Source organism: Gracilinanus agilis, chromosome 3 (genome assembly GCF_016433145.1).
Source record: "Gracilinanus agilis isolate LMUSP501 chromosome 3, AgileGrace, whole genome shotgun sequence".
NCBI classification, from domain to species: domain Eukaryota; kingdom Metazoa; phylum Chordata; class Mammalia; order Didelphimorphia; family Didelphidae; genus Gracilinanus; species Gracilinanus agilis.
The window spans coordinates 456,474,581-456,490,128 of record NC_058132.1 but is presented as its reverse complement, the minus strand read 5'-3'; the positions used below and the strand labels follow the sequence as shown (position 1 = coordinate 456,490,128).

Below are 15,548 nucleotides of genomic sequence, written 5' to 3'. Positions count from 1 at the left end.
ATGGTTGGGGGGAGTGTGGAGGGGTGAGGGGGAAAGTGGGAGCATAAATGTTTAACCATGTTAAAAATGAATATTAATAAATGTTTAAAATTAAAAAAAATATCTATAGAATGTAAAAAATTGGAATTCTACCTACCAAGGAATGCACAGGGACTATATGAACACAACTTCAAAGCACTCATTATAGAAACAGACACATCTAAATAACTGGAGAGATGCTAATTGTTCAAGATCAAGCTGAACTGATATAATAAAATGACAATACTTAAATTAATTTATTTATTCATTAGCCTACTACTAAAACTTCTCAATTGTCATTATGTAAAGCTAGAAAAAATAATTTTCAAGAGGAGCAAAAGATCAAGAACCTCAAAGGAAATAATAAAAAAGAGAGAAGAAAGGGGGTTTAGTAATAATAGATCTCAAAGCATATACTAGAAAGCAATAATAGTCAAACTACTTGGTTCTTTTCTTTTTTTTTTTTTTTTAACACATTCTGTCTTAGAATTAATACTGTGTTCCAAGGCAGAAGAATGTTAAGAGGTAGGTCATGGTAGTTAAGTGACTTGCTCAGGGTCCCATAGGGAGGAAGTGCCTTAAGATGCATTTTAACCCAGGATTTTCTGTCTCTAAGCCTGGCTCTCAGTCTACTAGGTCACCTTACTGCTTCTTGGTTCTGTTGTGCATTTTTTTTAATAAAAAAAAATGGATCAGTGGGAGCAAATTAGGAATACAAGATCCAGATACAAATCAGCACAGTAGTATAGCATTCAATAAGTATCACACCTACTGTAACTATTTGAAAAAAACTGTTGTGAAGATGGAAATCTGACTTGCAGAAGTTAGTTTTATACCAACATCTCACCATATGCCACAAGAAGTTCCAAATGGATATAGAAATAAAAAGTCACATCATAAACAAATTAGAGAAGCAGAGAAAGAGATAACTTTCACAATTACGGATATGGGAAGAGTGTTCATGACTAAACATGGAAAAGACAGGATCACAGAAGATAAAAGGGATGTTTTTCATTATATAACAAGATAATGTCACACAAATAAAATCAATATAGCCAAAATGCTTATCGTTTCATTGATTTGAGTTTATGCTTCAGGTTCAGATTTGGATTTTATATTTTGAATTCTCTTAATAAAAGGACAACAAAGAAGCAATTTTATTAAAAATAAAAGGAAACAAGATTTTCATCTCCTTATTCCTAGACACTATATTCCTAATGTAGTCTAAGCTTTCTTTAACTTTCTTGTCTACTATATCATACTGTTGACATGTATTGCACTTAGAGTCCAAATGAAAACCTTAAAATCTTTTTCAGATGTTTTGTGTAGCCATTTTTGCATTAGTATTCAGTGATATTTAACTGTTTTCCTGTAAGGAAGAGTTTAATACATGTGTGAGACTGGAGAAAGAGGAAGCATGGAAATAACCATGTTGTAAAAAAACAAAAGATGTCAATAGTCTTTTAAAAAGATTTTATTTTTTTCAAATTACATGTAAAAACAAATTTTAATACTATTTTTCTAAATTATGAATTACAGATTCTTTCCCTCCCTTCACCCATCATTGAGAAGGCAAATAGTCTTTTTAATAGGAAAGAAAAGCAGCCACATTTATTTGGTGTTGGCACTATGTGGCCGTGGTAGTACCACCTACTGTGTGCAAGGTGCACAATCTTTATACAGTAGGATTAGTATAGATCTGGTGAACAATCTCTCATCTTCTTTATGGTATAACAGAATAATTGATGATCACAATGAGAATCATCATGGAAAGGCAAGGAAACATAGCACAGTGAACAGAGGGTTAACCTTGTTTGTTTGCTTGTTTTTAATTTCAAAGCCTATCCCTCAATGTAGTAATTGTGTGGCCCTTGGCAAGCCAGTTAACACTGGTTCCTTCTGATTTTTGGTTTGTGATTCTATGATCTTTCATCACCATCAGCATCTAGGACTATTAGTTAAAACAGATTTGTTGATCTGCATCACTAGAAGGAGCTGCCACAGCAGGGGCCCAAAATAGCCTAAAGAAAAACAAAAGCCTCTGTTCATTAAGATAGAGAATTAGATAATACATTAGAAAGATTTCCTTCACAGAGGGCTAAGTGGAAGTGTTAATATATTGACCCTTAGTTATATGAAAGGCAATTATACTTCATTTCTTAAATGCATTCTATAATTAAATTGTTCCAATAACATATATATTTTAATAATCCACAAAATTATTGTCCTTTTTATCTCATTGGGGTATGTTTACCTAAAGATGCTATATCATTAAGAATAAATTAATAACCTCTTAGATAAACCTAAACTAGAAATTTTGAAAACAGGAATTTGAAAGTATACATATTATTTCCTTCATGGTAAACTGTTTTACAAAATTATCGAAAGTGGTGGAAACATTAAGGAAGTCAGAAGAAAAAAGGCCCAAGAACCTTGCTATTAAGCAAAGTGTATTTGAGGGCAGGGCCTAAAAAACTTTTTTTTTTTTTAAGAAAAAATTTTTTTCCATGGTTACACGATTCATGCATGTTCTTACTCTCTCCCCATCAACAATCCCCTGCCCCATAGCATGCATAGGCAATTTTCAGATAAGGAAATCAAAACTATCAAAAAGTACACAAGAAAGTGTTCTAAATCTCTAATAATTAGAGAAATACAAATCAAAACAACTCTGAGGTATCACCTCACACCTAGAAAATTGGCTAAAATGACAACAGGGGAGAGTAACGAATGCTGGAAGAGATGTAGCAAAATTGGGACATTAATGCATTTCTGGTGATGTTGTGAACTGATCCAACCATTCTGGATGGCAATTTGGAACTATGCTCAAAGAGCGCTAAAATACTGCCTGCTCTTTGATCCAGTCATACCATTCCTGGATTTGTACCCCAAAGAGATCATAGGGAAAAAGATATATACAAAAATATTTATAGCTGCGCTCTTTGTGGTGGCAAAAAAACTGGAAAACGAGAGTATGCCCTTCAATTAGGGAATGGCTAAACAAATTGTGGTATATGTTGGTGATGGAATACTATTGTGCTCAAAGGAATAATGAACTGGAGGAATTCCATGTGAACGGGAAAGACCTCCAGGAACTGATGCAGAATGAAAGGAACAGAGCCAGGAGAACACTGTACACAGAGACTGATACACTGTGGTAAAATCGAATGTAATGGACTTCTGTACTAGCAGCAATGCAATGATCCAGGACAATTCTGAGGGATTTATGGAAAAGAACGCTACCCACATTCAGAGGAAGGACTGTAGGAGTGGAAACACAGAAGAAAAACAACTACTTGAACACATGGGTTGATGCAGACATGATTTGGGATGTAGACTCTAAATGACCACCCTAGTGCAATTATCACTAATATGGAAATAGGTCTTGATTGATGACACATGAAGAAGCTAGTAGAAGACTTCTTAAAGCTAAAATTAATTTGGTTCCATTGCTGCTTTAAGAAAACATGAAGTTATTATTATGTATTATTATGAGTTTGGTCCAAATTCTTTCTTAGGAGAAAATTTTTAAAATTAAAATCTTATTGCATTGTTTGAACCTAGACCTTTGTGGGCGGGAAAGTGGAGCACCTCTCTCTGCTCTATAGAGGCCCTTAACTAAGGACACTTAGGTCTTTATGTTAACTATAAATGCAGTCAGATCCTACAATTGATATAAAGACTTCTTATAATTGAACATCTCAGGCAACCTATATGTCTTATTGAAAATTGGACCCATTCTGTTCATTTAGTTGTTATTTTCATGTTTTCTTTGATTATATACAGACAAATGGGAGGAGTAGGATACCTCTCATTCTGAATTTAGGAAATTGCACTTGTTTACTCTCCTTTTCCCATCTTGGAAAGTTCCTATTCTTCTATACAATTAGAAATCAAATTATCTAGTATTGGTTAGCTTCCTTTTAGTCAATTGCCTTTATGTATTTAATTGTTTTTAATATGTAACAGTTTGTATCCCCTTTTATTTAGAGTTCAGGCCTCAGATGATGAAAGGGGCCTTGTTCCAAATTTGTTATGTCATTGGAATGCATTGTTTAATAAATGAATAAACTTAGAAATTAATGAGAGAAAAAAGAAAACATGAAGTTCAAAAACTGAACCAAAGATATAAACTCAAAACAATTGAACAAGCAATAAATATTTATTAAGGGCCTGTAATTATAGTGTTCCTTATAAAAGCAAAGAGCAAAATTCCATTGTCATTGTACCCTCAAATTACTTTGAAAAAACAAATTAGTAAACAGAATTTATAATTATAACCTTTAAAAACAAAAGAACTTTTTCTCAGTTTAGGGTTCCATTTCAAAATCAGATGCCCTGGAGGTGTTATTAATCTGTAGATTAAAGTTTCCACTGGCTAATGTTTGAATGACTTTAAAACTAAACAAATATGCTTTATGCTGCCTAATATAAACTTATTATTACATCATATATTTAAAGCTGGAAGGAATTGTAGAGGTCATCCTGAATTCCATACACAAGGTTCTTAAGCCAAGAAAGTCATCTAAGGTCACACAACTAATCAGTGGCATTTTCTTAGAATGAGCTTAAAAGAAAACATAGAATTGCTTCCAGAATTTTTCCAGTTAGAAGGGAGGTATTTCTTCACTTTAGATGTAGTCATTGCACACACACACACACACACACACACACACACACACACACACACACACACACACACACACCCCAACCCTCATGGATACAGAGCTGGAAGGGGCCTAAATGGCCATCAAATCTAATCTCACATTTTATAAATGAAGAAACTAAAGATAGGAGAGTCTGATCAGGATTTGAATTCAGGACTTTCAGACAGTTTCCTACTTGGAAAACTGATTTTCCATTAGAACTAAACATTTCTTGATTATAAAATGCTTTTATATTTGAATTCCATGTCTACTGCAGGTATTAACTTTCTTGACTCAGAAACTAATAAAGTTTTTCTCTGAAGTAAATATGGTATATAATCAACCAATGAGCATTTATTAAATCCACACTACTGGGTATAGACACAAGGACAAAAGAAATTTCTCTCCCTTGTCCTCACAAGAAACTTATACATTCTTTTTTGGGAAACAACAATATACACATAAATGAATACAAAGTATATGCTATATATGGTAAAAACAAAGTAAATAAGGTAAGTGGTATACCAGAAGACAGGGAAATTGAAAAAGGCAAGGCAACTTATAAGTGATTAACTTGTAAAGTGCTTTAAAGAAAGGTAGGAATTTCAAGTCAGAAGTAAGAAGGACGTAAATGAATTCCAGACAGGGATAACAGTCAGTACAAAGAACAGCATTGAAATTAGAGATGGAATGTTGTGAACAATGAATTGCAAGTAGTTTTTAAAATTTTCTTAAAAAATAGAACTCACTTTTGTTTCCAAACTGGGAAAACATTTTCAGTATCTTCATGCAAAATATTAATTATACTGCTCTCAAGGAAAATCTCACTTATGAAATAATGAAGCTTGCAAAATACTCCCAGTAATAATGGATGGCAAAATAGGACATAGGGTTTTTAAAAAATGTATCTGTTGCTTTAGCCTCTAACTAAACACAGGGAGAGGAGAAGAAAGAAGAGAAGTTCCTTGTCTATTATGCTTCACAACCAAGGGGGAGAATCTGTTTGTTTCCTCTACCCTTCCCTGTAAGATTTCATATTCTCCATACCACAGGGACTCCATTATCCTGCCTCCCCCCCAACAACACATAGATATTCCTCTCTTCCTGGAGGCCATGTCATTAGTCTAGGGAAGTAAGTAGAAAGGTCTCCACTAAGCATCTAATTCTTTTTAAAATGTTTCACTACAATTTCATCTCTTCCAAACCCTCCTCCCCCAGGGCATATGAATGTTGTGAACTTTATATTCTATTATGCATATTATCCAAATCTAATCACTTACATCTGAAAGATTATGCTTTTGAAAACCAAAATTAATTTGTATGTAATTAAGGAAAAACAATTGGCAGCAATTTTCCTCCATCTCTTTAAAGCAAAATCTAACTAAATTTTCCAATTTGTAAAATGAAGCAGTAATTATAATTAATTTTCTTCTGAGGTCAATTATTTTTAGGAAATTCTCAGATTGTGCCATAAGGCTACAAGCATATTTCAATAAAAGAAAGTTTACTTTACAAACATGTTTACTTGCTTTTGATGAGGTGTGTAGAAGAGGACTCAAAATAATTTGTTTAATTCATACTACATTTTTCTCAGAGTACAATTTATGCCTTCAGTGCTTGGTCAGCTAAATAAAACTTGTTATGACAGCTTCGGTACCAGCAGATTTATTTCAATAACACAATTAATTCAGCTGGGATAATATTTATGTTCATGTTTCAGATATTTAAGAATTGAACCAGCTGTTGCCTATTAATTTGAAAGTCCACCCTAAATAGTTATTCCAGTATCCATGAAATACTTAAAAAATGTAAGGTTTTGTTGATATCTTTTTTTTTGTCATCTTCATATTGAGAGAGAGAGAGATGAGGGTAAGGAGGGAGTGCATTTAAGATATTGGGAGAGAATGTATAAAAGGCACAAAAACCAAAGAAGGAATGCCAAAGATAGGAAAAAACAAGCAGGCCATTTGATCTGTAATGTATAATACATGAAGGAAAATAATGTGCAAAGGCCAAGGAAAGACAGTCTGGAGTTAGAGTGTGAAGGACCTGAGCAAGAGAGTGACATTGTCAGATCTATGCTTTAGTAATAACATCACTTTGGCACCTGAATAGAGGATGGATTAGAGGAAGATTAGAATCTGGAGAGAGAACAATTAGTAGGCTCTTGTGATAATGGATATGAGAGGAAAACTGGGGTAAGAGGTCTGAACTGGAGTGGTGTATGTGTACAAGAGAAGACAGAAATTGTGGTGGTTGAATCAACAAGGCTTAGGAACTGGATGTGAGGAGTGAGAAAGAGTGAAGAATCGAGGACGACTGTGAGGTTGATTGGAAGGATGGTGGTATTCTTAGAAAAAACAGGGACATTAGGAAAAGGGAAAAGTTTGGAGAGAGAAAAAATGAGTTGAATTTGAGATGACTCGAGGATATCCAGCTAGGGATGGCCAATAGTAAGCTGCTGATGCAGAACTGCATTTAGAAGAGAGGTTAGGGCTGGATATATATTCCTGGCTGTCATCTGCAGAGAGATGATATAGTTGAACACCTGGAAGATTATGAGATCAATGAGAGAGGTTTTTGAAAGAAAAGAGTGCCTTGGACAAACGAAATAGAGATGGAATAAGGATGATGATCAAACAAATGAAATTAGGAAGAATGATTAGACAGATAGGAGAATCAAGAGAGAACCAAGGCCAACACAGAAGAAAGAGCTTTCAGGAAGAGTGTCAAATATAGCAGAAAGATAAAAACAGATGGGAAATGAAAAAAGATTATCAGCCTTAGTGAGAATATTTTCAGGTGAATAATGATGTCAGAAATCAGATTGCATGGGGTTAAAAAGTGAGTGGAACTTGATTGCAAATATGAATAACATGGAAAGAGGTTTTGAACAATGATACATGTATAACCCAGTGGAATTGCTTGTCAGCTCCAGGAGGGGGAAAGGAAGAGGGGTGGGAAAGATCATGAATCATGTAACCATGGAAAAATATTCTAAATACATTAAAAAAATTTTTTAAGGTATATCTAAAAAAGGTGAGTGGAAGCAACAAATATATATATAGCTTTTTTCTAAGAGTTTGACTATGAAAGAGAACAGAAATGTAAAGAGAACAGTTTGGAGGAACTGGAGGATCAAGGTAAGTTTTTTAAGAGAAATGAATTTGGGCATATTCAGTAAAATCTCATTGTAAGGAACCCTACATGTTGTCTAAACTATTTTGTTGTCATAAAATTTGTAAAAATAAATATATTACTAGAAATCACATTTCCAGTCCATAGGAAATGGGTGTAAATCAAAGCTAATACCAAAATATTAAAAGTTAACAATGGATTTCATAGTATATATGTATTTCTCTCTCTGTGTATATATATATATTCAAAGCACAAGTACTTTTTATGTATTATTAAGAATGGGATACAATTTTATACTTAGAGTAGCTAAAGTTGAGTAAAATTTCTCATCTAATGGTAAGAATTTCCTTTGTTTTCTGTTTTTCAACAAGTTAAAGAAATATGCCATATATGGTCAGAAAGAAACTATTGTCATAGGATCATTGCTAGGTCTATTGGACTATCTTTTCAATTGTGCCTGAATAGAAAAAGTTAGAAACCACAAAAAATCAGTTCTCTCTAGGGAAAGAAGTACCTTTCCAACTCTGATGAAATCTCCTTAGGGCTGAGCTGATAGATACCTTTCTTTTCCTATACACTCACTTGATTAGGTCAGTTTGCAAACTTGCTATGACTGTACTCTAAATTCTAGCTAAACTGGTCTACTCAGTACACTCCTAAGTGTGTCCCAAGCTTTCCTATTTTAACTGTTTGATATTAAAAAGTGGAGACGGGTAGGAAATTAGTAGGAGTATCTACATATGTTCTACACATTACTACCAAATTAATCTTTCTAATCAAATAGTCACACTACTCCTGAAAAACACCGAATGGGTCCTTTTAGAAGTCATGTGACCCAACATTCAAATTGGGTAGAGGAGAGAAGGAAAGCCCAGAGATATTAACTGATTTGCTTACGATTACATAACCAATAAAGATCAGAAGGCTAATTATACATTTTCTCAGGAACCTATATAAAAATGGATATATGAACATTTTTGAATTCAAAGAAATGAACTTCAAAAAACATTAATACTTAAATGATTCATGCCCATTATAAATATGTTAACTTCATTTGGAAATCAGATAACAGTAATAGTGAATATACATAAAAATATTGCTAGTTCTGAATTTTTGTTAAATGATTTAACTATGAATGTGACCTGCCTATTTAGCAGTTTTCATATTGCTTTTGTCTGCACATAATTTGAACAACCATACTACAAAGAAATCCCAGTGCCCCAGCAGATATAAAGCTTAAATGAACAATAGGTGAGACAAACTTGACTTGAATATACATAATGACAATGAACAATAGTCTTGACAAGCCTGATTTGAAAAGAAAAAAATACAAGCACAAATGTTTAAGTAGGCCAAAGCAACATACCTCCTTGAAATGTATGGCATATATAATCCCCAAAGGAAATCACTTTCCACATTCTAGGTACTAGCTCTGTATCTCCGAGTTTCTGTTTGATTCTTCAGTTTATTTAAGCTTTTCTCCTTTAAGCTTCATCTTTCGGTGTTTTGTATCTTTATATGGGACCAATATAGTATCTAGTGTTTTTCCAGTACATTGCCAACCATGTGTCACATGCTTGTTTTGAAAGAGTATCCTGGGTGCAACTATGAAAATGGATACTAGTAGATAAAATATGATGTTTGCAAGAATTAAAATAAAAGTGTTTAGAGGATCATTAAGGGAATACTGAACTCTTTAATTGCCAGATTTTTTTGCAAGTTAAAGTCAACTGAAGAATGTCTAATTGGTAAGCTATTTTGGAATCAACAAGTAGGCAATTGAAGTGAATAATTAACCAAAAGAAATTAAAAGTACTTTGTTTTCAATTTTAAAATATTTTGCTTAAGTTTCAAGTCTTACTGTCAATGAGCATTATTATAATTTTGCACAAGGTCTAGCATACTGTCATACAGTTTTGGCATGGAATTAATGATAGCTTTTGTTGATACTGATGACATGACAGCTTTTTTTAATTTTTATTTTAATTAAAATATTTTAAATACAAATCAGCACTGAAAAGAATGTAATATACTCTGGGGGGAAAGAAAAGCAAACCAACAACAACAAAAAAAAAGAAAGATGAACTGCTTTGATCAAGTTGTAATGTCTCTTTTTTGAATCAAATAACACGATACCAAGATCTCTCACTATAAATAATAGAAGATTTCCAGAGAAGTGGTTCTTTGGGTGTGTGAAAACAGGGTTTCCCAAAACTGCTACCAAATTGCTTACGGACTTCTCCATTCACACTGAGTATGGCTAGGAAGGCCTCACAAGTTGAATCCATTGATCATCATACCACTTTGCTAAATAAGTGTTAAGTGTTCTTTAAATACCATAGTATGCCAACACCATATTATCACTAAAAATCCAATTCTATGCATACTGAAACTCATAAAGATCTAAGAGGTTTTTAAAAAAATAATAATAGATGGATATATTTTACCTGAGACTCCTCCATAGATCTCTTCTGAAATCCTAGCAGCCTCTTTTCTGTTTCCTTTGACGATATAGAAATGGGTTAAGAGAGCCAAAAAAACTTTGATTAAGAGCTTAAAGAAAAAAAAGATAGCAAAAATTGTAACATAAATGTTTTTAAAACCATGGAACACTGAATTCTCCTCCATTTTGACACACACTCTGTATGACTTCCTAGGTCTGTAACATTTCCCTGGGTTATTACTGGTATTATATGACATCTATTTTAAACCTTTTAGTGGCCAGTGTTCCATTTACCAAGAGCTCACTGACAGTGATGCAGCTACTAAATGACAATGCAAGTGATTAAAAAGCCCTCCATGTTCAGTGTTATAGGAATCAACGAACCTTCTAACAAGTTAGCAACCTAATCCAAAAGTACCTAGAAAAACAAATCAACAAGAAATCCCTACATAAAATCCATTTTAATTAGCTTTCTAAGAACAATTGAGATACTGAAAGTCATTTGAGGGAAATGAAAATTTTTTCATGAGCTCTGATAGACTTTGTCCTTCTCTCTCCTCTGTCTTCTATTGTTTTTAAGGGTGATCACAGAAGGAAGAGAAATTTGTCATTCTCCCAGTAAAATTATGGAGTTACTTAAAGCTGAAAATGCCATTATCTTTTTTAAGTTTTGCCATCCAAGTCCTAAATAAGAACTTTTCACTATCTCACTATTTCATGGTCTAGAACCATGGTGGCAAACCAATGGCATGTGTGTGGGGGTGGGGAAGGATTCAGATCCCTCTCTATGGGCATGCATACGGTCTCCCCAGCACAGAATTCACCAGAGTTTGTTACTAGAAAGCCAGAGGGGCATGTGATCAGGTTGTTCCCTTGCCCCTTTCCACATGTGGGTTTTGGGTTGCAGTATGGGCACTTGGTCTCTAAAGAATTTGCCATCACTGATCCACAATATTTTAAAAATAGATGCATAATTAGGTTGTGTATATTTACATTAATTAAATCTTGGCTTTCTAGTTTTTTGCCTAATAAAAAGGCCTCTGGGTTCTTATCACATAGGTAAGGATAGCCTCCTTTGATTGGCTATGCATCTTTAAAATAGCTGAGATCCAGGTGGTTACTCTTTCTGTTCCATTCTTTTCAGCTGCTCTTACTGCTGTGTCTAGAAGATGAGAAAATTGTGGAGGTAGGATTAGGACAACAAGTGATTGATTAACTGTGGCAATTGAATTAATCACCTGACTCCATCTTATGACTCAATTCTAAAGCTAGCTTAGTTCCCTTTCTATTCAATTATGGGTCTAGACCAAATTTCGTCCCATGAGAAAAGAAAACTTTGTGTGAACCTAGCCCTGCATGGCTGAGGAACTGGACCACCAGTACCTAATATTTTGAGACCGTAAGCCATTGATGTAAGGAGTTTTCTTATAATTGTACATCTCAAGCAACCTATATGTATTATCTGAAAACTGGCCCTATCCTGATCAATCTGTTGTTTCCAAGTTCCTTAAATTGTTTACAGAAACTTAGGGAATAGTGGGTCACCCCTTCTCCTGAATTGAGGGAATTGCATCTTTCCTTCCCAACTTGAAAATCTCTAATTTTTCATCCAATTAGAAATCAAATTACCTAGTGTTGCATTGTTTTCTTTTAATTAATTGGTCTTATTTGATTGCTTTTACTTTTTAAAAGTCTGTCTTCCTCTGAATGCATGGATCCAGTCCTAAACTACGGAAGGGGCTTTGGTCTTGATTTGCTGAGCAATTGGCACGTGTTGCTTAACATGCTCAGAAGACCAAACTTTGTTACCTAAGTAATTTCATCTTTTACAGGTTACAGGGATAAAGAACCATCTTTGGATTCAGAGAGGCTTAAAGTCTTACCTCTGTCTATATCAGTGATAACAAACCTTTTGGAGATGGGAATACAAGGTCCTGCCCCCACCCCAGTCCCCAGACCCAATGCTGTGCCTGACCCACCTCATCTTCCCCCACACAGGGGAGGGAGAAAGCGCTCCCTTTGGGTTATTGGGTAGGTGAAGTGAGGAATGTTCTCAGCAAGTGTAGAGAGGGGGAGGGGAGTGGGCTGAGCACTGCACTCCCCTCCAGCTTTACCACCTGTGAGCTGCCCACCTTCCCTGTGGACTCCTACTAGGCTGCTGGATAGAGGGGCAGATGTGAAAAAATGTCATCAGGCATGGTGGAAAGGTAGAGGGGAGCAGCTACACCAGAATCCCTCTGCTTTTCTAGTACTGAACTCTGGGTGAGGTCACGTGTCCACAGAAAGTGCTCTTTGGCACCCGTGTCATAGGTTTGCTGTCATGGGTCTATATGATCCTTGGTAAATCATTTGGTGACCCAGACAATTTTGTAAGACTCTTAAGTTGCAGACTGGTGTTGATAGGATTTTCTTCATTGTTAACTCCCCCCATACCCCAGTGAAATAATGGGTCTGATCAAAATTAAGAGGAGCATAAATGAGATAAAGAATTATAGTGGTTATGGCTTCCTAGGCAAGAAGAACTAAATTCATGTTCTAGTCTTGACACAAACTGACCAAATCTCTCAGTGCCTCAGGAAACTCTCCAAAAGAAATTGATCTATCTTGATGAAACTTTTTATTGGGAGTTCTCTAGGCCAAAGAAATCAGTCCAGAATCACCCTAAGTCCTATCAGTACCTAATAAAAGTAGTTTCTACAGACAACTGGCTCAGAATCTAGATCTCCAAGTTTTACTCTGGTGATGAAATTATCGCTTAATACTGAAGTATAATATAAACTACAAAAGTGGTATTGTAGGGTGCAGGTGGGTAGCTCAGTGGATTGAGAGCCAGGCCTAGAGACAGGAGGTCCTAGGTTCAAATCCAACCTCAGACACTTCCCAGCTGTGTGACCCTGGGCAAGTCACTTGACCCCCATTGCCCACCCTTACCACTCTTCCACCAAGGAGCCAATACATAGAAGTTAAGGGTTTGGAAAAAAAAGAAAAGAAAAAAAAAGTGGTATTGTAGCTATTTGCCCTGGACACTTTCAAAACCAACTAACCAAAAATGTGATTTTGACTAGAATGTCAACTTGGGCCCACATTCACATGAAATCAAAGTATTCAAATGCATACCAAAAAAGTATGAAGTACATATCCTACATGCTAACAGAAAATATTGTAACCAAGCCTCTCTGAACAAGCCAAGATTTCCTAACATGGAGGTGACCCGAGTGGCCTTTAGAGCACATGAAGATGGCCTAATAAAGAGGCCTCTGTGTTCTCTATCCCTTGGATAGGGGTAGCCTCTTTTGACTGGTCCTCAGAATTTTTAAAATAGGTGAGACCAATCTTGTCACTTTTTCCCACCACACTGTTTCATTATTTTCAGCTACTCTTACTGCCATGTCCAGAGGGTAAAGATCTCAGTTCACTGCTAGCAGAGGCACCATGAATTGAAATGGTAAGAGAGAAAGGACTTTCCTTCTCCTGCTCCCTCTCTTTTAATGCAGCTCTGAGAAATATCGTCTGGGAATATTTGTTTCTATTTTGGGTTTAGATGTCAGAGGTGATCCTTATATGACAAAAGCATTCAAACTAGGACTACAGGTGAGGTGGTACAGTCAGTCAGCTCAGCATGGAAACCCTGAGATGACAGGATATGTAGAACTCAAACTAGAGGGGTGTTTGGGAGTGCGCTCTATAGGAACTGAGGCAAAAGATGACCTAATCCTCCTCCCTCTCTCAGATACTAAAGTGGTGCAATGTTCTATAAGTGTGTGTTTGTGTAGGAAGGAGGTGGGGAGAGGAGGGACAGGAAGGGGAAGATTATGCCTCCAAGTTCTGGGAGTTTGTATGTTTGTGGTTCTAACCTGAATTAAATATTTCTGTCTAAAAGCTAATCTGAAAGTGCCTAACAGAACTGGAGTACAGGGGTCCAAGTCCCTACAACAAGGGAACAACATAAGTAGTGGTTAGCCATTTGCAAAGAACGTACTCCCCACTCTCTTAAGTGTACCAGAGGGAGGAATAACAATCTAAAACATCTGACCTTCAGGCAATGTTAACAAAGGTAGTCTGTGTTACAACATATTAAGCAATATTTAAATTCATGTTTGTTCTAACAGCATTAGCGTATAGCCAAAACCTTCAGTGCAACATTAAACTAAACATTATTATAAATTATATAAAATAAACATTATATTATTATAAAGGTTGTATAAGATTTAAGTATCCAAAGGACTTCACTATAACATTTTTGGTTTTAACAGGGACCTGGTTGGTGGTTGTCCTTACTTGAGGACCAAAATGGCATCACTATGTCAAGGCCAATGCATAGTGTCTTATTGACTGTGGCTGATGAGACCAATATGATTTTGGAAGGCTCTACCACAGGTTGGGCACAAATAGCCCATATGGGTTTTTCCATTATTTGGGATAAAGATGACTCTAAATTTGCAAATCTCATGTTCCTTTTGAATTACTGCAATACTGTTTTGCTCATGGAACACAACTCCTTCTTTGATGCAGGCACACCATGCAGGATTGTACTGTGCCAATGTCTCCCATGTCTCCCAATGGAACTAAAATTTTTCAGTGTCATTCTACCACTTCTTCCTATCACTTCTACCACTTCATGTGAGTGCTTGTTTTGTGTGAGTTCTTAAATAATCTTTTAGATAAACATATATTTGGCATTTGAACAACATGGGTAACCCATTGGAGTTGTGCTCTGTGTAGTAGTCTGAATGCTTGGCAGTTCAGCTTGAGAAAGAACCTTTGCCTGGTATCTTATCTTACCAGGTGATCTTCAGACTCTTTCTAAGGCAATTCAAATGGAAGGAATTTCAATTTCACAGGCATACAACAATGAGGCAGGCAGTCACCTGGTATTCATTTCTCTCCCACGTTTTCCTTTGAAGCCTTCCAAACACTGAGCTAGCTCTAGCAGTTTAGGTATCTACTTCATCATCTATGTGGACATTCCTGGAAAAGCATACTACCAAGGTAAGTGAACTTATGCACAGTCTTCAAAATTCCTTCATTTGTTGTAACTGATGGTTCCATGGACGGATGGTACAGTGCTGTCTAGTGGAGAACGTCTTTTTTTCTTCATGTTAATTGTTAGGCCAAAATTAGCACAAGTGGCAGAGAATCAATCCATTCTCTATTGCATCTCAGTCTCAGAGGCTGCATTGAGTGCACAATCATCTGCACACAGAAAGCTGTGCACTAACTCTCCTTCCACTTTAGTCTTAGTTTATAACCTTTTTCAAGTTAAATAACATGGACCTATATCATTAGGCGATAGAAATTCATGT

General features: G+C 35.6%; 1 protein-coding gene across 7 annotated transcripts in view; it reads right to left on the bottom strand.

Moving 5' to 3' along the window:
* Nucleotides 1-10,430, bottom strand: part of ASB11 (ankyrin repeat and SOCS box containing 11) — a 67,927-nt gene extending 57,497 nt beyond the window's left edge. For 6 of the 7 annotated variants that reach the window (XM_044670359.1, XM_044670362.1, XM_044670361.1 and 3 more), the window contains exon 1: nt 10,250-10,430. In XM_044670359.1, coding sequence (XP_044526294.1) covers nt 10,250-10,430 — 181 coding nt within the window. Of the gene's footprint in view, nt 1-9,168; nt 9,287-10,249 lie in introns of those variants that run through there. The other variant, XM_044670363.1, reaches the window with a different exon arrangement.
* Between the last annotated feature and the right edge of the window lie 5,118 nt (nt 10,431-15,548).